At 41.9% G+C, this 25,309-nt stretch overlaps 1 protein-coding gene across 1 annotated transcript in view; it reads left to right on the top strand.

Moving 5' to 3' along the window:
- DCBLD1 (discoidin, CUB and LCCL domain containing 1) overlaps positions 1-24,755 on the top strand; it is a 45,950-nt gene extending 21,195 nt beyond the window's left edge. The window contains exons 3-15 of the mRNA XM_041478203.1: positions 3,781-3,918; positions 4,489-4,540; positions 5,276-5,348; positions 6,999-7,132; positions 10,921-10,961; positions 12,226-12,441; positions 13,513-13,637; positions 15,171-15,318; positions 15,397-15,513; positions 16,986-17,076; positions 18,090-18,139; positions 19,691-19,810; positions 22,294-24,755. Of these exons, the coding sequence (XP_041334137.1) occupies positions 3,781-3,918; positions 4,489-4,540; positions 5,276-5,348; positions 6,999-7,132; positions 10,921-10,961; positions 12,226-12,441; positions 13,513-13,637; positions 15,171-15,318; positions 15,397-15,513; positions 16,986-17,076; positions 18,090-18,139; positions 19,691-19,810; positions 22,294-22,811 (1,823 nt within the window). The 3' untranslated portion in view covers positions 22,812-24,755. The remainder of the gene's footprint in view (positions 1-3,780; positions 3,919-4,488; positions 4,541-5,275; positions 5,349-6,998; positions 7,133-10,920; positions 10,962-12,225; positions 12,442-13,512; positions 13,638-15,170; positions 15,319-15,396; positions 15,514-16,985; positions 17,077-18,089; positions 18,140-19,690; positions 19,811-22,293) is intronic.
- The last annotated feature ends 554 nt before the right edge of the window (positions 24,756-25,309 follow it).

Raw genomic sequence — 25,309 nt, forward strand, 5'->3', positions numbered from 1 at the left:
TATAATTATTTAATATCCAAACCAAGTTTCTTAAAGCCCTCTGCAAATGTCAAGCTGCAGATTTCAAATGAAGTTGAGGAATATGAAAACAGAATGAGCATAGTGAACTGGCCATTCAAGAGCTGAAAAGGGAATAATTGCTTCTAAAAGGAAGCAAAAGCCTTACAGAAGAGGCAGAAAGTGTTAAGAACTGGAGAAACAAACAGCATGTAGGCATTGCCAGCTGGTGTGAAAGAAAAGAGTCCTCTGGGCACAGTACTTCTTAAGGAAAGTAGAAAAAATAAAGGAACATAATTCAACAAGGAAAGCTCAGGAGCTGTGCCAGAGCCTGGTTGACTGTAGAAGTAAACTAGACCTCATAAAATCAGACAATGCTGTAAAGATCATCAGATTTGCAAAACAACACTATTATGAAAAAGACAAAAGCAGTAGGCTATTGCTAACATTGAAAAAAATAAACAATGTGTAAAATAGTCTCTTCAGTCTCCAGAGGGGCCAGCCAAAGGATATCCACGAGACAATTTACCCTGTATCTTGCAGGATGTTAATACTGCTTGGAGACAAAAGTGTTTTATTTAAGTCACCTAAACTATGCCAGCAGATCAAATGTTCTGCATGAAAGGCATTAAAAGTTAGTTTAATTATGGAGAATATTAAAATTAGTATACTTGAAATCCTTAGACCCCTAATATCTCTCCTGCAGAATTTTTATAAATATGTATAAAAGTAATCTGGAGTGAGCAGACGGAACCACAGTTGGGTCAACTTCTTAATGAGACACAGAAAGAAGGAAAGTCCCTGTTGCTATCCAGATATAGTAATATGGAAATATGGAGAACACCTACTCAGCTTCATCACATGTAACACATCTGTTTATTAAATCAAACTCTTTCCTTTGTTCTTATAAACAAACCAAATAATCCTGCCTACTTACCCCAGCAGAGCTCCAGCCAAGTCACTTTAACAGGAAGCTGAGAGAGATCAGCATTCATGACTCGTTTTTCAAGCCGAATATGCAAAACAGCCCACCTCACAACTAACATTAGAAGATGAAAAACTGATAACGTGATCTGGCAGTTCTCAAAAGGGATCTTAAAAAACTTCTGGCTAAGTCCCAGGTTTAGGAATTAAATATTTATCCAGAGTCAAGTCCAAATGCTGCAGTAAAAATTAACAGGACCCTATAAGCAAGTTTCTCATTTTCACACCAGGGCTTTCTCCATCATCTCTCATCTTCGCTGTGGCTGTACAGTAGTTATATAGACAGCTCAGGCAAGTCTGAGGACCTGACAGTGTAGTGCTGATAAGGTATTACCTGGATTGTTGACAAGAAATATATTGAAATGTTTTGCAAGGCTTCCTCAGTTTGAAACAAAAGAACGAGTGAATGTTTTGTAGCATTAATAAATTCCACCTGCCCACCCCCACCCTTTTTTTTCTTACAAATCTTTGCAGAAAACTTATAAACCTTTGGAAAATATTCCTCCCTTGAACAGATACTCTTTCTTGCTTCTATATCCTTTAAGGAATTCATCCTAGGCTCCCTTTTTTTTGAGCTACCTTTGGGAATCTCTTGGTATGCCAGAACTTCTCTTGGCAGAAGATAACCATAGCTTGGTAACCTTTTTAGATTTATTACTCAATACTGGAAACTTGTCTTTAGACACTGAATGTTGGTTTCTTCAGCTGATTGCTTCTGAATTTCTTGCTTTAATTTGGATTATACAGTTCTGTGTGTCTAGACTATTTTGTATTTTATTTTATTTTATTGGTTTTGCTCATGATGTACGATTTGTTTGTATAATTATCTGGAACATATGTAGACTTGCTACTGGAGGAGACACTCATCCCTGATCCAGCTGATGTGTGGTTGCGTGAATCAGCCATCTAAATTATACCTCCAGAGCAGATAGGTCACTGCCAATCGCTGCGAGGGAGAAAGCCAAAGAACACTTGTGAGAAAATGAGTAGAGACAGTCCTTGAGAGAAGAAAAGGACTAAAGCTTTCTCAGGTGTTTTATTTTGAAGACGTGCAATGCTCCCTGTCTTTTCCTCATTTCTCTCTCAAAAAATAATATCTAAGTTAGCACTTCTCCCACTGCAACCTGACACAAAAGACCTTCTCAAATAAATCACTCGTGCAGTTGACTGGTATGACACAGTGTCAGATGCTGTCTTTTTGATAAGTTCATTTCCTAAGCAATTTGTTTAACCCTTTTTATAGACATTGTTTTCTCTGACTAAGTCGTGAGTCATTTTTCAACACATGAGTACTCCAGGGAAATGTCACACTCGTCGCTTGTTTCTCTGCCTGCCTGCCTTCACCATATGATTTTTAAGCCAAAAGGACAAGAGTTCCTTCTTTTGTTTGTTCCATTCTGTTGACAGCTGGCTCTCGTTGGCTCTGATTGGGCTACTCTATAGGCTGACCTTATAGTTGTTATAACGCAAATGAAGTATTTGGAAAAGAGCCCCTTCCCTAACCCAGGGCATCAAGCAAAATGAAGAAGCTTTTAGGAGCCTGTTATGATGGGTATCACTCATAATAAAATTTGTGTCATGATGTGAATGTAATTTCTTGTGTCTCAGATGTCAGTTCCAAGTCACCCTAAAGTAACCACCACCACCAAGATGAGGTTGTCTAGGAAAAATCAAAGTGGTTGTTTTTCATCCCAAAGGCTCGCTTTAGGACACAAAAGCTGTCATTCACCTCAGCAGAACAGATGGGCTGAGAGCTTGTAAAGGGTCATTTGGATTTTTTTTTCCTTTGGGGAAAAAGTCTGTTTGCAATCTTACAAAAACCTCTTCTTTGCAGTTTATATTGTACATAGACTCATAAATTTGAACAAGTATATCCAAACTGCTTTGAATTTTCTGTATTATCTGTGCCTAAGGGCAGCTAGGGACAAGTGTTTGCACCCAGGTACGGTGACAGAAGGCAATGGCAAAGACTGTGGCAGTCTCAAAGGAACACTCCCCTTGGGAACTGACTTTCTGAGGAAGCAAATGTAATTGCTAGGAGTCCTGGGCACGCCTGCTGTCACAAGAAAGGAGTGTCCCAAAGACTGTTCCAAGATACTGCAGTTGGTAGCTATAAAACCCTTATCTAATTCAATGTAAGCACAAGGCTGTTGTCTCCCTGTCCCACTCCCTTCATCTTCCCCTTTCTCTCCCTCTCTTTTTTGTTTAAAACTCTAGAGACTTGAACTATATTCTTCCACGTGTTTTTAAGTGGAAAAAGCTTAGGAAATGTTCTAAGGGAAGTATACAATTGTGTACTGCCTTGTATACAATTTGGCTTGTGGCATGCAGGTCCTTGAAAACCAGGTGCTCTGTTTCTGATCCTAATCCTTTCTGACTGGCTGCCGTGCCACAATGGCATGAGCTGTGTGTATTTGGAGGGTTTATCTCGGGGACCCTGCCTAGATCCCTGGGATTGCTTTTGAATGTAGTGTCATTTTCTCTAATGAGTTACTGCTGGCTGTAAGCACGCTGTACTTCAAAGGTCGAAGGGCATTAATCCTTCTCTTAAGGCTTATGTGATGAGAAATGTGGATGCTGGAATTGCTGCCATGCAGAGACAACTGGATCCTGGCCACTGCTTGTCAGGGCAGCTTAGAGCTCATACTCATAAAGGACTGAAGCCAAAACCCTTTTGTCAACATTTGGGTTGATACTGAAAGAGAATGAGCGTGTTATGAAATTCTCTGCTAATCATGAGACTTTTCCAGCCTAATTACGTCATCTAAACTTTTGAAATCTTCTTTGTTCTGTCTGTAGGGCCTTACTGTGGTAATGTGATGCCTGTTCCCAAAGAAATCATTCTGGATAGCAATGAGGCAACTATTCACTTTGAGAGTGGATCCCACGTGTCAGGACGAGGCTTTTTGTTGTCCTATGCCAGCAGTGATCATCCAGGTAAGGTGATATCCAAAAGTAGTAAAAGATTAGTGGCATAGCTCCCCCTATTTAATTATCATCTTTACAGACATAGAGATTTAGCCTAAATGTTTGTTCCTAAGTATTTCCAGATTAGCATGAGCCATGGTATTTTTAATAGCATGTGTGCAAGAAACAGCTGTAACATTAACCAGGTATAATAGCTGCCGAAATCCTACCTAGACTATTTGGAATACAGGGCCAGTGGAGGGGAAAACAGTGACTTCTCCTTGAAGCTCCACTGTGTTTTGAGCTCCAGCATCCGTCATACTGTGATAGAATGGAGGGGTAGGAAGGATTAAAGTTTTCATTCCTGCATTTAATGTTCTGGAGGTCTGTTCAACTTTGAAGAAAGTGTAAAGCATAAGAAGAGTAGAAGAGGGAGTTGAAAAGAATGACAGAAAACCACAGCTATTGCTTCCAGTCTAATAGAATTGCTAAAGTATTATTGCTATAGAGAGGTCTTTAAATGTAATTTCACGTTCTGGCAAATATTTGTCTGTATTTTTACATCCTACAATGGGAATTGTAATTTTTAAATTTTCACAGATCTAATCACCTGCTTGGAACGAGCCAACCACTACACAAAGGCTGAATTCAGGTAAAGAGGGTTTGCAGCTCTGCATTCTGGCTTGCTTTGCAGTATCTGTCAACTGATTCAATTGTCAGGAAATGTTAAAGAGCCTTGGTTTTCTGGAGAAGTGAATTTTTTTGAGTAATGGTGTAATGCTTGGTTGTGAGAAGCAGTAGTGCAGAATGGAAGACTGTGGCCCAGAAAAATGATGAAATAGAGTTGCAGAGCTCTCAGCAATTCTCATTAAGTGCATACATATACATGGTGTATGTAAAAAGAGTTTCCACTTTGAAATTCAAAGTAGCCTCAAATTCCAGTGCTTCCTCTGGGAGCAGATCATGTCCCAGCTGATACAAGATTATCTGAGGACAAGCTATAATTTCTCGGTTCCTTGAACTTTGTGATAGGTTTGAAATGGTAATAAATTGTGCTCTTTTGGCTGCTGTCTGGATGTGCATATAGGCTTCTTATCTTACCCTGAAAACTTGTGTGGTAGCATTTCTAGAACAAGAGAATTAAATAGAAATAAATGCCCTTGCTAAACTGCTTTTCTGGTTCTTTGTGTGCTACTGAGTTCAGTCCACCTATGAACTCAAGGGCCCATTTATTTGGCTCCTAGACTCACTAACAGAGCATCAGTAATTTAGAGAAATTACTGCTAAAATATTTATTGGTTTGAGAGCATTTCTTTTACAGGAGCTTGTTTGTGTGTATTGTCACTACAGTTCATGCCTTAAACAAGCCTTTCTTCTCTCACTACAGCAGATACTGTCCTGCTGGCTGCAGAGACATAGCGGGTGACATTTCCGGGAATATTGGAGAAGGATACAGAGATGTAAGTACACAGGATAATTGGGGCAAATTTATAAAGACAAAAGAAACAAGAATAGAACAACCTGGTTTCAACTTTTGCTGCTTGATTTTTGTTAGTAATTCTTCTGGGCTGCTTTGCTATACCTTTTATTATCAGTATATAAGTAAGTTATCAGTATATAAGCACACAGAGACGCTTTTCAAACAAACAAATCAATTGTGTGAGAACAAAGTCCACTGACTGTCAAATATACCTACTGACTTGTGGGTTTTGGCTTTCTGGAAAAGGCCTGCCTAGTGTTTGTCCTTCTGAGGCAGCGCTCGTGCATGGACAAAATATTTCTATGATTTTAGCTTTTACTTGTTTGGTGTCCACATGTGAAAAATATACATTTCAGTAACACGTGGGCTTTCTCTAAGGTTATGCCTGCACTATTCCTAGCATATGCTCTGAGATGAAATAAATATTAAACACTGCCTAACCACATCCCACTGGTAACTACCGACCTCCTGGGTTGTTTTAACTTCTTGTTCTTCAAACTGAAAAAGTTGAAGTGGTTGCATTTATCCACAGTTCATATGACTCAGAGCCCTGCCCTCTCTGTGCCCCTCTCCCTGGACTCTTCTCTTGTCATGTCTGTGAAATCTTTACCTCTCTCACAGAGGAGTAAGCCTAATCATACCACTGAAGAAAAATCCAACCCTATCACAGTCACTGAGTTTCCAAAAAGTCAGCACTCACGTTTAACCTGTTCATCCAGTTATTCAAGCGTGCTGGCTCCAGCCTGAAAAGTGGCAGAGCTGAAGAAACAAAGAAATGCCACATTACATTCTCATTAGCTGGAGTTTTTCTGCCCTTGGTTCCAATGATTAGGGCAGAAAAGCAGCACATGGCATGACCTCATGCAGATTTTATCTGCACTGAGGAATTTGCAAAAGAAATATTCCCTCCACCATTAAGGAGGATTTTGTGATGGGAAGAAACTGCAGGGCTCCCCTGGAGATGTGCTGCATTTGTGCCTCCACTCTCCCCACCCCTCCCTGGAGGGGACAGCTCAGCACCCCAGCTTGTCCAGTAGCACAGCCCAAATTGGGCCAGTACGAACCTGCCTGCAGCTTCTAGGAAAGTCTCCTTTCTGCCTTTCTCTGTCCCTTTCCTGCTTTGCCCTAGCCTTGTTATTACCACCTAGTTGGCACATGAGTTGTCCTGCCTGTATTTTTCAGCACTATCCCACCTGAGATAATGGGCAATGGGCTGCACTTAAAACTCAGAAGCAGCTACTCAACACATAGCCAAACCCCTAATGTACACCATAATTCAAATCCTAAAGTGCAGTAATAGATAGGTCTGTCTTCAGGCAAGAACACCAAGGAATTGTTGATTTATCTTCCCAAGGAAGTATTTGCCTTGCCTTTGACTTTTTTTTCCCTGAGGAGTGACAATCTTGCAGCACCTTCTCCAAAGCAGATCATTTGTTTTTGAAAAGAAAAATCACTTTGGGAGACGTATATTTTACAAAGATTACTCCTCTTTCTCCCTCCCCTGCCTCTTATTTCTCTCGAGCCTTTGCTGGATTTTATGAACTGTAACACCTGTATAGTTGTAGCTTGGCAGGGAAGGCATTAGCAGTTTGTCAGATCGATTTCCTGAGCCTTGGCTCCTGCCTTTCAGACGTCTCTGCTGTGCAAATCTGCGATCCACGCCGGCGTGGTGGCGGACGAGCTGGGCGGGCAGATCAGCGTCACGCAGCACAAGGGCATCAGCCGCTACCAGGGCGTCGTCGCCAACGGCGTCCCCTCCCTCGAGTGAGTACCACGGCTGGGCACAGGGCACTGCCACCACCTGCACAAGCAGGTGGGGACACCGTTTTGGGGACAAAAAGATGTTAGGAGTGTTTCTAGGGCTTTATTAAAATGGTGTTGTCAATGGAGATGGGAAGAGGTTCCAGGTTTTCAGTGGCTCTATACCACGTAGAGTGGTATTTTCTTTTTTTTTTTTTTTTTCCTTTCTGTTCCTTTCAAAACATATTTACAAATTACTTTGTTAGCAGATACATGAGAGTATGATGTTCTGTAACAAACAGCTTTAGTCGATGTGCTAATAAATCATGATAAGTTCATGTTGAAGTTTAAAAAAGGCTAGGAAAAATGAGTAGGTAAAAAGTGCCATTGAGCCATAGGGGATTTAATGAACAACTTCTTAAACACTGTACTTTTGACATGTTCAGAGTTTTTCTCTTTTAGAATATTTATAGTAAGGGTGTTATATTTACTGCTTATCTTCTGACTTTTAATTGTACTGCTGTTGAAGTAGAAATAAATCCTCTAATCTCTATCCAGCACAGTAAGACCTTCCAGCAACTGCTTCTGTCATTCCTGTTGGTTTATAGTTTTTAATTTTCAAATGTTATCTGGATTTTACATGAGGCCTTTTTTTTTTCTTTCTTAAGAAGGGAAATTTCCATTCCATAACCTATGAGAGCTAAAGCAATATGTAATTTTTATACTATTTTCCTGATTTCTCACACCATCCTGACAATTTTACAATAATGGTTTCATTCATTAAAAAAAAGGCATTCATGTGCTTTGTTGCTGTGCTTAAACTTCAGCAGAGACTGAAATGCTTTATATACAATGGCACTGGAGTATACAAAGCTGGGTAGTATGTAGATCATAGCCAAAGAACTGTACAGCCTGAATATTTTCTATTAGTTGCCAAAGAAAATGAATGTAAAGTTGTCTCAAGCAAAGCAGGACTGAAAGCTCTGGTCAGGCACCAAGCCCCTCCATAAAACAAATAATGCAAATTCTTTCCATCACACGTGCCGGCTTAGTGAAACCCTAAATTAAATATTTTGTACCTTATATAAAGATGCTACAGAACTGTTCACATACATTCATATGCTTGTGACCCTTGATAATCCCAGTGCAGCAATTTGGACAGTAGCACATAAAATTTTATAATGAAAGGCAGTTGTGATTCCCATTTGTATTTTTTTTTTCCCAGTACAAGAGCAAGTGGGTAAAGAATGAAGTGTGTAATTCTGCAAGTGTGCATATGCTGGGAGCTTTATCCCATTTAATGTGAGGCCCCTGAGCAAGCACCATAAGGAGGAGCAGAGCCCCTGTAGCTCTCCTGCCTCTCCGGGCAGACAGAGGCACTCCTCCAGCACGATGCACATCTCCAAGGGACAGAATTGCCCCGAGGAGACAACAGTAGCTTTCTGCAGGAAGCCACAGGCTCACTGCCTACAAACTAGAGGGCACAGAGTTTGAGAAATGGGAGTGTCAGCACAGAGCTTCCTAGGATGTTTCTGCCACACCTGGCAGCTGGGACAGTCTCTAGAAGAGATGAGCTGTTGGTGTGAGCCCAGGAGAGGGAAATTGGAGGATGTTGAGAAATGCTGTTGTTTCAAAACATGAAAAAGGGCTCCTAGAAACAGTAGGCCTGTTTATTAAGAAAATGGACCAATGCATTTTGTACTTTAAAAAATCTTTTATAAGAGGTATCTACAGAGCTGCATGGCTTCCCTGTTCTGCAGTACCTACACACTGAAAGAAAATCCTGCAGATGAGCCAGTGCCAGCAAGAAAAAATTGGTGCTTGAGCAGCAGTGCCTTAAGAGCTTTTTGGATGCCCTTAAATAAGAGCTTGCTCAAGCTTTTAAAATCTCATTTATAGTGGATTTCAGTATTAAGGGTTTAAATTATTTAGGGACTTCAGCCGAAATTGACCTCATCAAAAGCTGCTGCTGGAGTGCATCGAGCTGTTTAGTGTTGTGTTGTTAACATGGAGTTATGTCTCGCTCACCCAGCACCCTGCAAGGGCTGACCTTGGCCTCCCCACTCCATCTCTCAGTGTGTTTGTTAGGCTCCAGCATGTGTGAGGTTTTCACTTCCCATGACCCATGTGCAGACCTGCACCCCCAGATGCTGTAATGAAGCCCGAGTGGCTGGATTTATTGGGCAGTTCTGATAGCCCAGTGCAAATACACAGGGAGGGTGCTGTAACATGGCCTGGCCTGTGACTATACGTCTGCACATGTGGAATCGTTTGCCTTTGAAAATGCAGGAGACTGTGTGCTTGATGAATTACCACTTACTGAATTGGCTTGTTCTCTTTAGTGAATTACAGTAGAAATTTATCAGCTTGATTTCATAGCTTTGTGGACCTTAGAAATGCTAACCTCCTCTATTTGCTAAATTTGCAGTCCTCTATTTGAAAGGGTTCTGGTTGACTTTTTTCATTATAAGTATTCAAGGAGCACTGTGATGCTGTTTTGGGTAGGTTTTACTGATTACCTAGGTATTTATTTTCTTCTTTTCTCTTGAAATGAATTGCTTTGCATTCACTAAAAAATCAACAACTGTTTTGGCTGTGATGTGAACTGGTTTGAAGTGAGCAGAGTGCATCTGATTGTCCCTAAGGACTGCCTGTGGGGAAGATGTGGGAGGGAGGGCTTGTGTTTCCCCTTCTAGCTACTCAGCTGCCTACATGCCCAAATAAATCAGCTCCCACCTAGAGCTCTGAAGGGCTTCTTTTGCCTGTAGTCATTAGTTTTCCCTCGGTGACAAAAAAAGGCAGTGTTTTTATTGACCTTGACATGGGACTACTTCCTTATTCCCCATTTGCAGTGCGTTCAAAACATATACCTCTGGAAAATATATAACACCCTGGTAAGGCTGCAGACAGTAGCTTGGGGGAAGTTTTCCTGGCCAAAACCAAAGAAAGGGCAGCCTAAAAGGGAACTGTCTCCATGCTTAGTGCAGAAGTTGTTTTACTGCTTAGTCACGCTAGCCAAGGCTTTTCAAAAGGGACCAGTGATGCATGCAGCTAATTGAAGTGACAGCGGAGGGGGCAGATTTTCAAGAAATCCAAACTAATTTCATATTAAAACCCTGGCTTTTCTTTTTATAATGCAGCCAGTTGGAGTCATTGCTTCTGGAATGAAACCTCAGGGGCATCTCTTTGGCAATTAGAAAGCAACTCCCTGAGAGGCCAAGGAAAACTCAGCTTTCCCTTAGAGTGGTGATTTTATCTTGTACTGCATTGTGCAGGGCTGTGTGGAGTGGCCCAAGAAATGGCTTTTCCCCTGAAGCAAAACAGTCCATGTCAAAAGGAGGAAGGAAAAGGGATCCATAGATGTGGTTAATGGAGCATAAAGAACCATTCCTGATGGGAGATGCTGGCCATGGTTATAACAGAGCTAGTTTCCACCCAGATTAAAATAAGGAGTTTTCATCCCACTTTCATCCTATGACACACCTGTAGCCCAAGCAGGAATGGCCAGAGCTGGTGTGGTTTAGTCTCCATCAAGTGTAACTCTTTCACAAGCAGCCAGAGTAACAGGGTGATGCAATGGGAAATCACTCTAAAGCTTTAAAAAATGCTCAAAACCATTTAAAAATTACCTGAACAAAGTCACAGTGAGAGACGCACTTGAGTGCTCTTAAGGGGGTCAGTATCCAGCTGGCAGAGAAAGTGGCTGTCTGGCCAGAGATATTTTACTGGATAAACAGTGATTCTGCAGCTCTACCTCAGCACTCCTGTGACCACCTCATGAGAGGCTGAATTACCTTTTTCTTTTCTTACAGTGGTTCTCTGTCAGATAAGCGATTTACGTTTACTTCCAATGGTAAGAAAAATTGTTTTGTTTTTAGCTATTTAAATATTTTCTGTAAAAGTTTTAAAAAATAATCAGGAGAATGTCAGGCTGTGTCTAGGAAGGATATTTTAGGATAACAGTTTTTTAAAATTGGCAAGTGAATAAAAAAATTGAAGGGATCTGAAATGAGCTAGAAAAAAACCCCACAGAATATGTGCGGTCATACGCACATAGATGAGAAACAGAAATAGTATTCTGCTGTTACATTTCTGGTGCCAGCATATGAAAAATGACAATCAGATAATCCCATTTTTATGTACTTTAGGCCACAGAAAATGAAAGCAGTTTTTCTTCAGACATTTGTAATTTCCATCTTCATCATACAAGCAGAGAAAGAAAACATAGGAGAAGTGAAAATGTATTTATATTGCACTGATACAGAAGGCATTTTTGTTTATGGCTTTCCACGATGCAAAACCCTCTTTTAATCTGTCAAGCCATTAATTTCCATAAAACACAGCAAAGAGGGGGGAAAGTTCGCATTCGTTCATTTGAATTATATTTCACTCATTTGAGATAAAATAATTTACTATTCTACTGAAAACTGTAGAGCATGTATAGGCCTTTGACTCTGCCAAGGAATTATTTTTAACTTCATTGAACCATATTCCACTGGCCTGTTTTCTCTGAAGAACCTTGATGTGCAGAGACTTTGTGGGTTCTTTGGTGGAGTTTGTAGTGCTTACCCGCAGATATGATCTTCATGATATCACATCTTGGCAGCAGTATCAAGGAGCTTCTCTAATGAGTAACTTTCCTAGCCCTAATTGCAGGTGGGAATCATGAAATATTTACAGTAAAGTATTCCTCTCAGTACAGTGCCTTCATCTGTGATATGTTTTGTACAGCAGAATTAGTTAATGCCAATCTCAAAACATAAATATTATGTTTCAGAAGGAAAAATTTAAAAATAAAAAATGTCTTCACAGGAATGAGACAAAAGTGCAGAGATTAAAAAACTAAATGGCAAAAATAGCAGATGTAGTCAGAAGGTGTCATGTATGTGGGAGTTAGACTGGTAAAGGATTGGGACTGCAGCACTCTGGTACTGGATCATACACTACAAATTGACTGGTAAACACCACAGCTAATGGAGAGCATCAGGCTAGCACTAGATTCAGCAATGTCTGACTTTGCTGTTGTGGGTGGTCTTCAAATGTTGCTAGCCTAATATAAAAATATCCTGTGAAAATGCAAAATAACTCCTTCTGCCTGTCTGTGTGGGGACTCCTAGGTTGCAACAAATCTCTCAGTCTGGAAGAGGGATTCCTCTCCAAGAGCCAGGTTACTGCATCTTCCTACTGGGAGGAGACCAATGAGTTTGGGCAACTACTCCTGTGGTCCCCAGACAAGGCTTGGCTACAAGTCCCGGGATGGTCTTGGGCCTCTAACCACAGCAGCACCCGCGAATGGCTGGAGATAGACCTGGGAGAGAAGAAGAGAATAACGGGTACGTCGCTCTCTGGTTTTTAGACTCTTTCAGCTGGAGAGGAAACTGAATGCAGCTGAAGAGCTGATAGTGCACTGATGCAATGCTTCTTTTGTTAAATGTAATGAAATGTCCTGCGCTCAGGAATATTATTTTCCTGTTTAAAACAAGAAACTGTTTACAAGACTTGTCTTCCTATGAGGATATAGGATTGAACTCAACTGTGCATATCTGATCAGTAAAGATGCTGACATAACAAAATACACAGGGAGCAGTAGAGTCTAGGTAGATGACCTGGAATCAGTAAGAAATGTGAAAGTCACAGCCTTTGAAACAAGGCCTAGGTGAAAGATATTCCTGTTTCCATCTCCTGGTTTAGTTGCAAAAATGTAAATTACAGTTGCTGCTAAAGATGTAAAGATGGCCGATACAGACGATAATATCAAAAAGCACTATTCATTTTGGAGTCACAGAATCACAGAATGAGTAAAACTGGAAGGCACCACAGTGGGTCATATGGTCCAGCCTCAAGCAGGGCAATCCTAGAGCACACAGCCCAGGACTGCGTCCAGGTAGTTCTTGGATATCTCCAGTGAGAGAGCCTCCACAACCACTTTGGGCAGCCTGTTCCAGTGCTTGGCCACCCGCACAGTAAAGAAGTTCTTCCTCGTGTTCAGGTGGACCTTTCCATTCTGCCCATTCCCAGATTCTGCCCATGACCTCTTGTCCTGTTGCTTGGCACCACTGAGCAGAGCCTGGCTCCATCCTCTTGGCACCCTCCCTCCTTTCAGGTATTGATGGTCATTGATGAGGTCTCGTCAGTCATCTCTCCTCAAGGCTGAACTGCCCCAGCTCCCTGAGCCTTTTGTACTCTGTTAAAAATATCCATTGGTCTAAGTTCACAATTTAAAACAGATTTCTATTCTTCACCCAAATTTTAAACTCAATTTCAACACAGTTTGAAAAATAAACTAACACGTTACTTGAAGACCAAGTTTTCCAAATTGTTTTGGCTTCTGTGTTTGCATTTGGAAATGTTCCCTTAAAACAGGCACATAGCAAATGAAAATATTTCTTGCATTTTCTTAAAAGGGATTAAGACCACTGGTTCTGGATCCATGAATTTCAACTTTTATGTGAAGACATTTACAATGAACTATAAAAATAACAACTCAAAATGGAGAACTTACAAAGGGATTCTGAGCAATGAAGAAAAGGTAAGGGAAAGTGGGAAGGGTAGGAAAACACAAAACAATAATGCCTATGCTGTCTTGACATTGAAGGGCAGGCTTTCACTGTCAAGAATGATTAGGAGTTTCAAACTTGTCTAGACTTGGGCTGTCTTCACCTGTGTAATTTATGGCTATGGAGTAGATAGTGAGCTTGTCAAAACAAGGGAGTTATCCAGGGATTGGTGAAGCTGTGGGACACACACAGGGAGGCATGTGTATGTCTGCACCCTTTTTTAAAAAAAGTGCTGTAATTGGAGCTGTACAGCAGCTGTTGGGACAAGTCCTTAGCTCAGCTCAGTGTTTGCCCATGCCAGGGATGCTGTTGTTGGTATGGCACCAGCAAAGCTGAGGGTCAGCTCCAAAAGCATTTGGATGGTCAGTTCACCTCCCCCCGCCAAATGAAACAACCCCTCAGGTGAAGGGCAGAGCTGCTGATGGAGTTTGTCTGAAAACATTTTCCCCTGAAAACTTTGTGTTTTCTTTCAAACAAAAGAAATCCCAAAAGCCTTCCTCCCTGTCCCCGCAGTGTTCAAAGTCAGACCTCCACTCATCATTCCTGAGGGATCTCAGCTTGCCTCAGGAGAAGGCTCTGCCGTCCTCAGGGCTGATGGCAGTTTTTGAAAACTTGGCAGAGCTGAAGAGAGTTTTCCTGCTAGCCCTGCTTTTCTTAGCTTGCGTGGCAAGGAATTTCCGACATTAATGGTGTTAATATTTTTTAAAATGTTAAACTGAGGGGATGCTGGCCCAAAGAGTGACAAATCAGCCTAGTAGTGGGTGAACTGGAAAGGTTTAGCTATTTAAAATATGCAGGCTTGCAGTTTCCCACAGTAACTTGTTATATACAAATATCCTTTGAAAGTATCACATACAATCTTAGTTTCAGCTAAGGTGCATAACAGAACCTGTCCCATCAGAACCCTATATGGCCTGGCATTTTATCTAAGACATGCTGAGCTCACTTCTCTGTCTCATCAGGGTTTTAAGTTTTCCTAGGTCAGGCTGAAGCATCTCCAAGAACTAATATTGCAAGGATGATTGTTCTGCACAAGGGGCTGAGCTGATTCTGGGTAATAATATATAAATGCAGTAACAACTATGTAGTTAATAGTCATCTTCAAGCTTGATATAGAAAACTGACCATTTTACTAAAATGTCTAGAAATGGTTCACTTCAAGTTTTCCTTTTTATGTTTCTATTCACTATTTCCAAGAAAGGGTGCTGCAATGCTCTTAAATAAAAAAATTATAGCATTATATCAGCATACATTAACTGGGAATTACACAGTATTGAAATGGTGATAATCTTTCTCCTCTGAGCTAACAGAAAAATGTGATCATCTGGCACAACTAAAAAGATTATTTCTTTCCAGAACTCTCAATTCCTAAAATCTTGTGGCTGAATCCCAGGTTATCAGTGTGTTAGTCTTAGGATGAAAATCTTTGAAGTCGGATGTCAGGAACACGTTGAAGAAAGAGAGTTTTAAAGCAGGGCAGACAACGTGTGCACCTTTCGTTGCAGGTGTTCCAAGGCAACTCCAACTCCGGTGACGTAGTGCGCAATAACTTCATCCCTCCGATCGTGGCCCGTTACGTGCGGATTGTCCCTCAGACCTGGAACCAAAGAATAGCACTGAAGCTGGAGCTGATGGGCTGTCGGATAATGCCAGGTATGGGCACGCAGTGCATGGTGCCTCTAAAGCCCCCTGTGCTGCCCAGTGCCACTGATGCCCCCTTCTCTCTTGCAGCCAACAGTTCGTTCACGCATTCCATGTGGCAGAAACCGAGTCAGAGCACAGAAACCTCCCTTGGAAAAGAAGACAGGACTGTTACAGAGCCCATCCCCTCCGAAGAAACTAGCTTGGGTAACACTACCTAGCACTGCATTTTCTCTAGGATGCATCATGTCTTCAGCCCAGTCTGAGTGAACTTTAAACTTTCTCACAAATCAAAACTTTTATTTTCTCTTCAGACTTTAATAATGACAGAGAGAAGAGGGAGGAGCAATAGGTTCTTTTTGTCTTAAAGCACAGAAAGAGATTGAAAGCCTTAATTTTCCTTGATGTGTTAAACATTGGGCTTTGGTTTCCCTGTCATATTGGTTGATTTGCCATGCTTGGTGGGTGGCTCAAGGGAATACAGTGAGCACTCAGTAGCAATTTTTGGGAGAGTTCTTCCTCACTCATCCTGTATTTTAGAATTTTTTAGCATGTGAAGCAGTTGTCTCACTAAAGTGTTATCTTCTCTCCACACAACCATGACTCCTTCCAGAGCAAGTTTCCAGCTGAAAGCAGCATACAGTTGTGCCTGATTGTGTAATTAAACACTTTTCCATAATGCCTGTATTTATGGGGGCTCAGACATGCTTAATTTGTGTGATTCTCCCTGAATTTGCAGCCTTCATCCTTTAATGTTGTAGAGCTAACTTCTTAGACTTTAAAAAGCAAACAAAATTTGGTGCTTATACTGACTGTTTGGTGGGCTCCTAGCCAGGCAGAAATTGCCAGACCCACTGTACCAAATGCTACTACCCATTAGGTAGCTGAGAGTTGTAGAAATACCTCTGTGAAAAAACTAGTTGTAAGAAGAAATCAGTGAAAAAAAAAAACCCTATGAAACTGCTTGCCAAGAGCAAGCAAGCTCAGTTCATCTGTGCAGCAGTATGATTAAACCATATCCACATTCACTGAAAATGAAATCTACTGAGATTTCATCTGCTAAATTGTAAATACGCTGTGGACACTTCTACTGCCTTATTCTCACAGCTGGGAAGTGTCTGTAGAAACAGGGAATGGCACGCTCCTGACACAAGAGCCACTCCACTGCTAATTTTCAAATCCCTGCTCTAAAGCATGTTGTGTTAGGATTTAACAGTGGCTAAACAGGTTTTTCCCTAGGTTTCCTCATGGAATCTTTGAACCATTTTGACTGAAATGTTTCAGCCAGTTCAGCATGAGCCAGCTACTTGGCATGTAAAATTGCAGTCTCCTTTGGCAGATTTATAAGCAACTGCAAACAGAGTGTGTATGAGTGGCTTTTTAAAAGTCATCTAGTGTGTAATAAGAAAGAACTGCTCTTTGTAAGGATGCATATAGATGCCAAGTCAAGCGTAGCCCTTGAGAAAGTATATTCAACTACTTTGTTTCAACATTGTTCCACACAGCTACATGGCATGCTACCATGGCTGAGGATTGTCTTTTAGTTTTACAGTTATACATTTTCATGCTCTCTTCAAGAAGCATTCCTGCAGCATTACCTACCTTTTGCTGTAGTAAAAATTGCCAACTTTAGAGTAATTTACCTTTTAAACTTTTATCCCTTCTTTTTTCTCATACAGGTTTAAAGCTTACAGCTATAATTGTCCCCGTCTTCATCGTGCTGTTTCTGTTCTTGTTCTCTGGAATTTGTATCTGCGCAGCCCTACGCAAGTAAGATAATGATTTTTGTCAAAGGAGGCATTTGTGGGTACCTAGATAGCATGTCCAACTCTTCCCTCTTTCCAGAGCCTCCTTACCAGGGAGCTGGGAATTGATCCTGTTTGTCAGTCTTTCTTCTAAGTAGAACTCAGTTGTCTCTGTAAATTGTATTTCTTACTGTATGCCTCCCCTAGTCAGAGAAAAATGAAGGTAAAGCAGGTCAGAACTGTGCATAACCAACTGTTCACCCTACGTATACCCACAAGCATTGAGGTGTAAAGCAGTCAAAGACAGGATAATTGCCACACCAAAGCCAAATAAAAATTCAGTGAAGGGAAGGAAGATTTGAGCTATCTATCTGGATAATTTTCTTTATTTCCCTTCTGTTGTGTTTCTGCTTCCCAGTCCCTTAAGTTAGAGCACTTAACCTAGCAGGCTGGAAGCAGAGTTCAGCTCTGTGGAATCACGCACATGCACTGGTGTAAGCAGCTAAGACTTAAGCTATTTCATCTCACAAGACTGAGGACTGGAAGAATCACTGCCAGCTGTGCTTCCTGCTAGATGGCCATTCCTATGAACCTGCACTTGCATGTTGAACAAGGAAATGCTTCTGTCAGCAGACAGGGATTTGGAAGTGTAAGCAATACTCTGGTGATGCTGCTTTGTCACCAGTGACACTCAGCTCTGCCCTGGATTCCCAGTAAATCTATAAAGTAGCCAAGGAATTCAGAAGAGCAGACCCAAACACAGCCCAGAGTGACACATCTAGACATAGACACATCAAACTGATGAGTGCCAGCCCTGGAAATTTGAACACCAGCACTCATAACTTGTGCATAGATGGAGAAAAAGAAAATGTCAAAGTGCTGGTTTGCATGCCTGATGTTCCAGTAAACAACAGCCTCCAGGAACTTGAAGTGAAGCCTTGTCCTCAGCAACTAAATAAAAAGGCTCTGCTGGAGCTAAGGCATGAAGGTGAAATGCTGTAAGTACTGATGTTCATAAACCCTTTCCTCTCCTCGCAGGCGAGAAGCCAAAGGACTTTCCTATGGATTATCCAGTACTCAGAAATCAGGTTAGTGGAGAATCCTGCACTTTGTCCTGTCCTGGCCACTGGGCCAGCAGGAAGGGGTTTATGCAACTAAGCATTTAATGCTTGTGAAATAGCATCCACATTTCCTCATTCAAATTCACCTCTTCATACAAGGGAAACAGCAAATGATAGTCCCACTTGTGTCATCCTAGCACAGTGCCCTGAGAAACAATATAATTTGGTTTCTATGACAGAAAGGCAATTAACAAAAGATCTATTATACAGAGTGTATAAATTAGCATGTAAGAGTGCTCCCAGGTGCCCTCCTTTTCCTTCCCACTTCCAAAATACCTATTTTGCAGAAAATTACTGCTTTTCTTTTCCCCACAGCAGAGGGGATTGCCTTTCTCTAAGAGAGCAAGGGATAATAATTTTTTATGGCTTTAATATTTTCTTCTCACTGCCCTCCCTAGCTGAAACTGTATTTATAAAGCCTAACAACAGTGACCTGTATTGAATGAGGGAGTGGCTTGAGCTCACTGCTTTAGGAGATGACTACAAAATCCCGATGAAGTATTTTCTTTGTCTTGCTCAATAATGTTTTCTAGAGTGGGGTTCCCATCAACTTGGCAGTTGGGATGTTTTTCCTGGCCAGCCAGGTCTGTAGAGGAATATCCTTCTGAAACTCGGCTTTCCATAAAAAACCCAAACCACTGAGCACTTCATATGTCTCTTGACAAGTCTCTTGCAATAGCTCAGCTCCAAAATTTCATCCCTCAGTAGGTGCTGACGTCAGTGAAAGGAATGCTGTTACCCACTGCAGCTCGCCCTCATTAGAAAATTAATTTGTACTTAACATCATATTTGCTAATATGATTTTTCAAGGTCACATCATAATCCTTTCTCACTTGCTAATGAGGACAAATCCCAAGAAATTGGAGATAGCCTCTTACCCAGTCAGTTAATTTGTTGTATGTCTGCTTCATAAATCAAGCTCCTAAGCCTTTGTGAACCAGGCTTGGGGCTTACAAAGCTGTGAGTCAAACTCACCTCTCCCCAGACCTCCTGGTGCAGGCTCCAGCAAGTCCCTGACACTGGGGATTTTTTCTTTTCTGTCTTACAAGGATGTTGTGAGAACAAGTTAATTGATGAATGCAGGTGCTCAGATACCAATGAATCTGAAGCCACACTACTGAAAGCCACAATCTACTGAAGCCACAATCTACTGCAAAAGGAGAAATTTTAAGTATTATTTTTACCACATATTCAATGCCAAAACATAACTGACTTAAAGTTGGTATTTTATCAATATACTTTGTTAAGGCATCACTGTAGGAACCTACAGAGTTTGAGCCCTTCTTGCCAAAAAATCTTATATAAACTTGGAAATCCCAGTTGATGATTCACTTCTTCCTTCACCCTCCATATTTAGGGGGCTTTTTTTAAACAAACAGCCCATTTTAGTCATGTTTTTCAACTATTTCAATATATTGACAGCAATGAGTATACTGAAAATTAAACTTACTGGTAAGCCTTCTGATTCTAAGCATTTAACTGGTTGATAAGCCTTCTATTTTAATTTCTTTTTCACAGGTTGTTGGAAACAAATCAAGCAACCCTTTACCAGACATCAGTCAACTGAATTTACCATCAGCTACAATAACGAGAAGGAGACACCACAAAAGCTGGATCTGGTCACCAGTGACATGGCAGGTAAGAGCTGCTCCCCTTCAGATGCACCCTTTTTGCTCTGAGTGCACAGCCAGTAACAGGGAGAGGGATGGCCCAGCAATGTGACAAGCTTCAGCTCTTATGCAAACTGAGGCCCAGGAATAGATTTATTTATGTTCATCCCAAATGTATAGTGAAGTAGCTAAATATATTAGGGAGGGAAAGACCCACTGTTTTGAAATTTTGTTTTTGTGGAGTTGTTGGAAAAATTTCCTGACTCTGAAATAGTTGCAGCTGAAGGTAATGATGGAAGGCACTCAGGCATGGATGAAGTGCAAGAATGTGCCTAGGGTAGGATTGCTTCCCTTTGCTGACTAATTTTTGTGTTTCTATTTAAACACGAGTGTCTCTGGAAATGGAACAAAATATTATGCCCCTTGCTGCTGATCAAATAGAAAAATTACTTAGTTGGTTTACGGTGGGATTTCATGCCTAGATGGAAGTTGTGCTCAGATCCCTGTGCAGATTTCCTGAACTATCTGGGAGATGAGGCTTCCTGAAGAGGAGGCAGGGAAGAAGTAAGCTGACCATAGCACTTCCTCCTGTGCTACCTTGGCTCCAGGTTTAGGTAGAGCAAATCCCAATGAAAGAGCATCAGTACTATTTGCATCCCAAAGGGATGATTTTTTAATTCATCTTCTTAGCACATCTTATCCCTGCCTAGTCCAGTCTGTCTGGTAAGGCTAGTGAGACCATCCATTTCATGGGATCAGTGATCAGCAATCTTGAAGAAAGATTAGTTTCCTGTTTTTAGCCTCCAGACCGTAGAAATTCCTTAGAATTTCTTCATTGTGTTTGGCAGAAAAATACATTTTAAAAACAAATGGATGGTTACTGCAATTCCATATGGTGCTTCTCTCAATATCTTTCAAAGACAGTTTCAATCCTTTATAGAAACTTTCAATATAAATATGCAGAGACCTATAAAGCAGCTTTAAGGAAAGAGAATGAATAAAGGTTGCTCACAAAATATGGTTTTTCGGTACCCTGGCCATGTCTGGGGAATCTTTGCTCTCTCCACCATCCCCTCCTGCTGTGTTTGTGGGAAGTTTGAACTGTCAGCCTGGCTCAGGCATATTCCCAGCCTTAGCATTTCACCTGCAGACTCCTTAAAATTAAAAAACCATGAAATAAGAATGCAACCTAGAAATGTGCCACTTAATAATTTAATTGCAGGGAGCACACAGTTTGCATATAGGTTATCATGCTACATGGAATTCCCTCACTTCAGACCCCCAGCTGCCTGCTGGTTCCCAAAGGCAGCCAGGAGGAAGCCGCGATGCTCCATCCTGAGCGAGAGAGATTTCTGAGGATGGCGGCAGTGATGCTGGGGAGCGCTGCACTACTTACTTAGAGAAATATCATAACACCTTCACCCTACATGCTGAAGTTTGGGACACAGCCAGAAACTGCCAAAAAGATTCACAGGACATATGGGATCGAATTCGACGCTCATGTCAGATGAACCGCGATGCCAGAACAGAAACCGAGCTAACTTCTTCACGCCTGCCTGAAAACACGATACTTTAGCAGTGTCATTTACTAGAGCTGTTCAGGCCACCCTTGGTATCTGTAAGAGATTGTCACCAGCGCCAAAGCGAGAAAGTTAGAACGTTCACTTTCCTCATAATAGTACTGCGTGTTTTTTTCAGAAAACATTCTCGTACAGATCTCCTCACACGGCAGCCTGGCACCTACCTTAGCTGGAGGTGCAAACGTGCACTTCTTGAGGCCATGTTTCCTCCATCTCACTCCTTGCTCCTGCTCAGGCCGTTTGCCTTAGGCCAGCTTTATCCCTGCCATCCCCCTTGACTGGGTGACTGCCCAGTCCCTCCAGCAGCACCATTTCCGCTTCTCCCCCCAAGCTCGTCCCCCTTGGCATGCCTGCAGCCGTGCTGAGCTGGCTTAGCACATTTCACACTTCCATTGACTCTCTTGGCTGCCGTTTTGCCTAACTTCATCCTTCTTGTCAGTCAGCTGCTGTGAGATGCCTTTTAAATAAAGCCGGCTCGTTAAGAATCCTCTGGGCATTTTAATTATTCCAAAAGTGGAACACTCATTTTGGAGAACTTCTTGCTTGTGGATCTTCATGCAATGTCCTTTGTCCAGTTTGGTGCTAATATTTTGTTGACCTCACTCTTTTTTAGGGCTTTCAAGTATACTTCAGACATGTTAATTTATTTGGGGAGGGTAGGTAGGGAAAGGGAGGGAGGGAGGGAGTAGAAAAAGAGGTGGCAGATTGGAGCTTCTCTGTGGAAGAGCTTCTGCCATCTTCTGCAACTCTTGCTCGCTGAAGGAGGTTACAGGATCGCTCTTGGGAAAAGGTTTCCTCACATGCCCAGTAACCACACTTTCGATACAATCACAGAGTAGTTTTTCAACATAAAATACCTATCTATGCATAAGTACTATATACATAAGATAACCAATCTATGCCTTATTGAGCATTTCATGCTTCCTTTTAGATTATCAGCAGCCTCTCATGATCGGAACTGGGACGGTAACACGTAAAGGATCTACTTTTCGCCCCATGGACACCAAAGAGGAAGGAAGAAGGGGGAGTTCTGAGTTTGAAAATCACTATCACTGCCCTCACAGAGCTAACAGGCACGAATATGCTCTGCCCCTGACCAGCCAAGAGCCCGAGTACGCCACCCCCATCATAGAGCGGCATATAGCAAGAGAAAATAATTTCTCCCCTGAGAACGGCTACAACGTTCCTGTCGCCTCATCTCAGATACATTCCCTTACCACTGGCAGCTTCTCCAGCTCGTGCAAAACCGACACCAGGAACGGAGACTATCAGACACCCCAGAGTGTCATAAACTACGACAAACCCAAAGTTAATGGTGTTCTGACCTCCGTGAGCTACAGCACAGACTACCAGAAGCCCCAGCAAACTGCTCTGGGGGGCGAGGGTTACTCCACGCCCAGAGACTGCCTAAAGCCCATAAGCCAGACAGCAATGACAGCTCTCTTGTGATTTGCCGAGCAGGAGCGGCACGGTGCGCCGGAACGTCACCGCACAGCTTTCTGAAGTGAAAACAGAGTTTGGAGGGACTCTGCTGTGGGAGGCAGAAGGCAAACAAGCCCTGTGTACATAATATTGCTGTCTTGCTGGGTTCTGACATCTGAAGAAAGCATATGCTGTTTATCACTGTTTATAGCAAGAGAGATGTTATCAGTGAAGACTGTACATCTTATTTTCTGTAACTGATCTCAGTGCTCCATTTGCAATGTGTGCAATTTGTACATAGCTTTTATTTAAGGAGAATTTCTTAGGTTTCCTTTTCACCTGGGGGTTTGAAAGGATTGCAGGAATGACTATTTAAGAAAAACAGTCCTCTTTTTCTGTCTTTATCTTACCTGCTGCTGTACTGGCAGCTGTAAATGGTGTATCTTATGGTTGTGTTGATTCATCTCCTTTCCTATGATAGCTGAAAATAGGGCTGTAGTTCTATCTGGAAGGATAGAAGTTAAACTTCTTGCTGCATAATGTGCATGAGAGAAGGCAGCTGAGTATTTAAATACTGTGCTCAAACACAACTTCCCAGCTGCTTTTTTAGCAGCAATTCTCACAGGCTTGAATTTGATCTAGCATACAAGCTGAGCCCATCGAACTTGCAATTCATGTTAGAAAACAGGTAGAAAGGCTGAAACTGGTTTTGGGTTCAAGCCATGGCTATCACTCCATAACAGGAAAAAAAAAAAAAAAAAAAAAAAAAAAAAAAAAAAAAAGGAAAAAAAGAAATCAAGCCAAAAAATCAGAACCAAACACCATATCCAATACCAGTTAATCTGGAGAAATTATTTTAATTTTTTTTTTATTTATTTAGGAAGTGTGTGTGTAACCAAAATGTGAATTTACAGAATTTACAGCTGAGAATTCAATGCTGTTCAAGCCCTAGCTCATTCTTTTGCTGCTAAAACTTTAAGGAAATTTGTTCCTTGGCACAAAGCAGCAAACTTCCTGAACTCTTCATTTCTCCACTAGGTATTTTTCTGTCTTACAAATTTAGTGTAACATTTCTGTTAGAAGTATGTCAACTAACTGAAACACAGTGTGTGTATGGGTTACTGTTGCAGTTAAATCTGAAAGACAGCACATCAGCACTGTTGGTTTTGAATAGTTTTTCTTTTGCAGCTAATGTTTCCCTTAGTTCCGTTTTCAGACAAACTTGAAAAAGCTTGGGATTGGGTGCAATGTATCGCACAGTAGCTGGCTCCTCTTTCAGCAGGGGCAGCTTTGGAGCAGAGCAGCTTCTGGTCATGACTGGGACCGTCCACTGCCCTTCTACCTCCAGTGCTTGGGGCATTTCTTTGAATTCAAAAGCGTGCCCTAAAATGTCAAGAAGCAATAAACTTCTGTGAAGAAAGAATGGTGCTATACTTAAAGCACAAGGTTGGGAAACGAGACCAGTAAAACCTGAGCTCTGGGAAAGCCGCTCTTTGAAGGCCCTCCCTTTATTTCCTTGTTTATAAACGGGATGATTTGCAAAGGAAGCAACGAAGATTGATCGGTCTGTTCACAGAGTGCTTTCAGATCTCTGGGTGGAAAGTGCTGTCAGAGGACAGACTGGTTGCAGTGGTACTGCTCACAAATACTGCTGACTCTGGCCAGACGCGAACTTAAGGCGAGCTCTGAGTGGGTTCTTTGCATACCCTTGTTTTGCAGCCTCAGGTGGTGCCATTCCCCCGCGCTGCCGCACCGTGCATGCGATTCCCGTGCAGAGGAGAAAGAGTCAAGGTAACCTCGTAGCCTTCCTGTGTTTGCTGTCAATACAGTTTCTGTGAAATGTCTAAAACACCTCAGGTCCTGAAGTGAAACAGCAGCAGCCTGTTTGTTAGACCGAGCTGGGCGGTGTTGTTTACCTTCTGTTGTTTACATGTCTGTGTAAATAAAGAACACTGGTATTTGTAAATCAGCCACACAGGCCTGCCACTTCACTCGGTGACTCGATTATCACTGCACGCCCACTCCCGCCACATACCCTGCAGGGTGACAAGGAAGTGTTCCTTACGCCCTGCAAAAGTGCCAGTTGCGCTGCTGCAATTCACGGCTCCAGTGTGACAGGCTAAAAAAAGATTCTCTCTGTGCCCCATTTAGCCCAAATTTTCTGTCCATGAGCTCTAGAAAAGAAGAAGCCACTAACAAACTCCTGCGCCAAACCCCGCTGCAGGATGCATATGATTGAGGAAAGGATGAGGATGCCCTCCTGATGAGCTTGAAACCAATCCTCTGCCCACACAACTAATTAGCCTGACTTGTCACTTGACAAACAAGTCAGTAATCAGGCCTACTCCCCACCTAATGAGGCAGCTAAGGAACACAGCAATGCAAGGGCACCAGGCAGCAGATGACACCACTTGTATTATAATGAACTTTTTGCATATTTCTGCCACGTGCTTGGCACATTTGCAGCATGGTACAAGTGTCAAAATCTTCTTGGCAGGATCTGCCCATTTCTGCTGTCATTCAAA

This window comes from Pyrgilauda ruficollis, unplaced genomic scaffold (assembly GCF_017590135.1).
Source record: "Pyrgilauda ruficollis isolate IOZ18807 unplaced genomic scaffold, ASM1759013v1 scaffold43, whole genome shotgun sequence".
Lineage (NCBI taxonomy): Eukaryota > Metazoa > Chordata > Aves > Passeriformes > Passeridae > Pyrgilauda > Pyrgilauda ruficollis.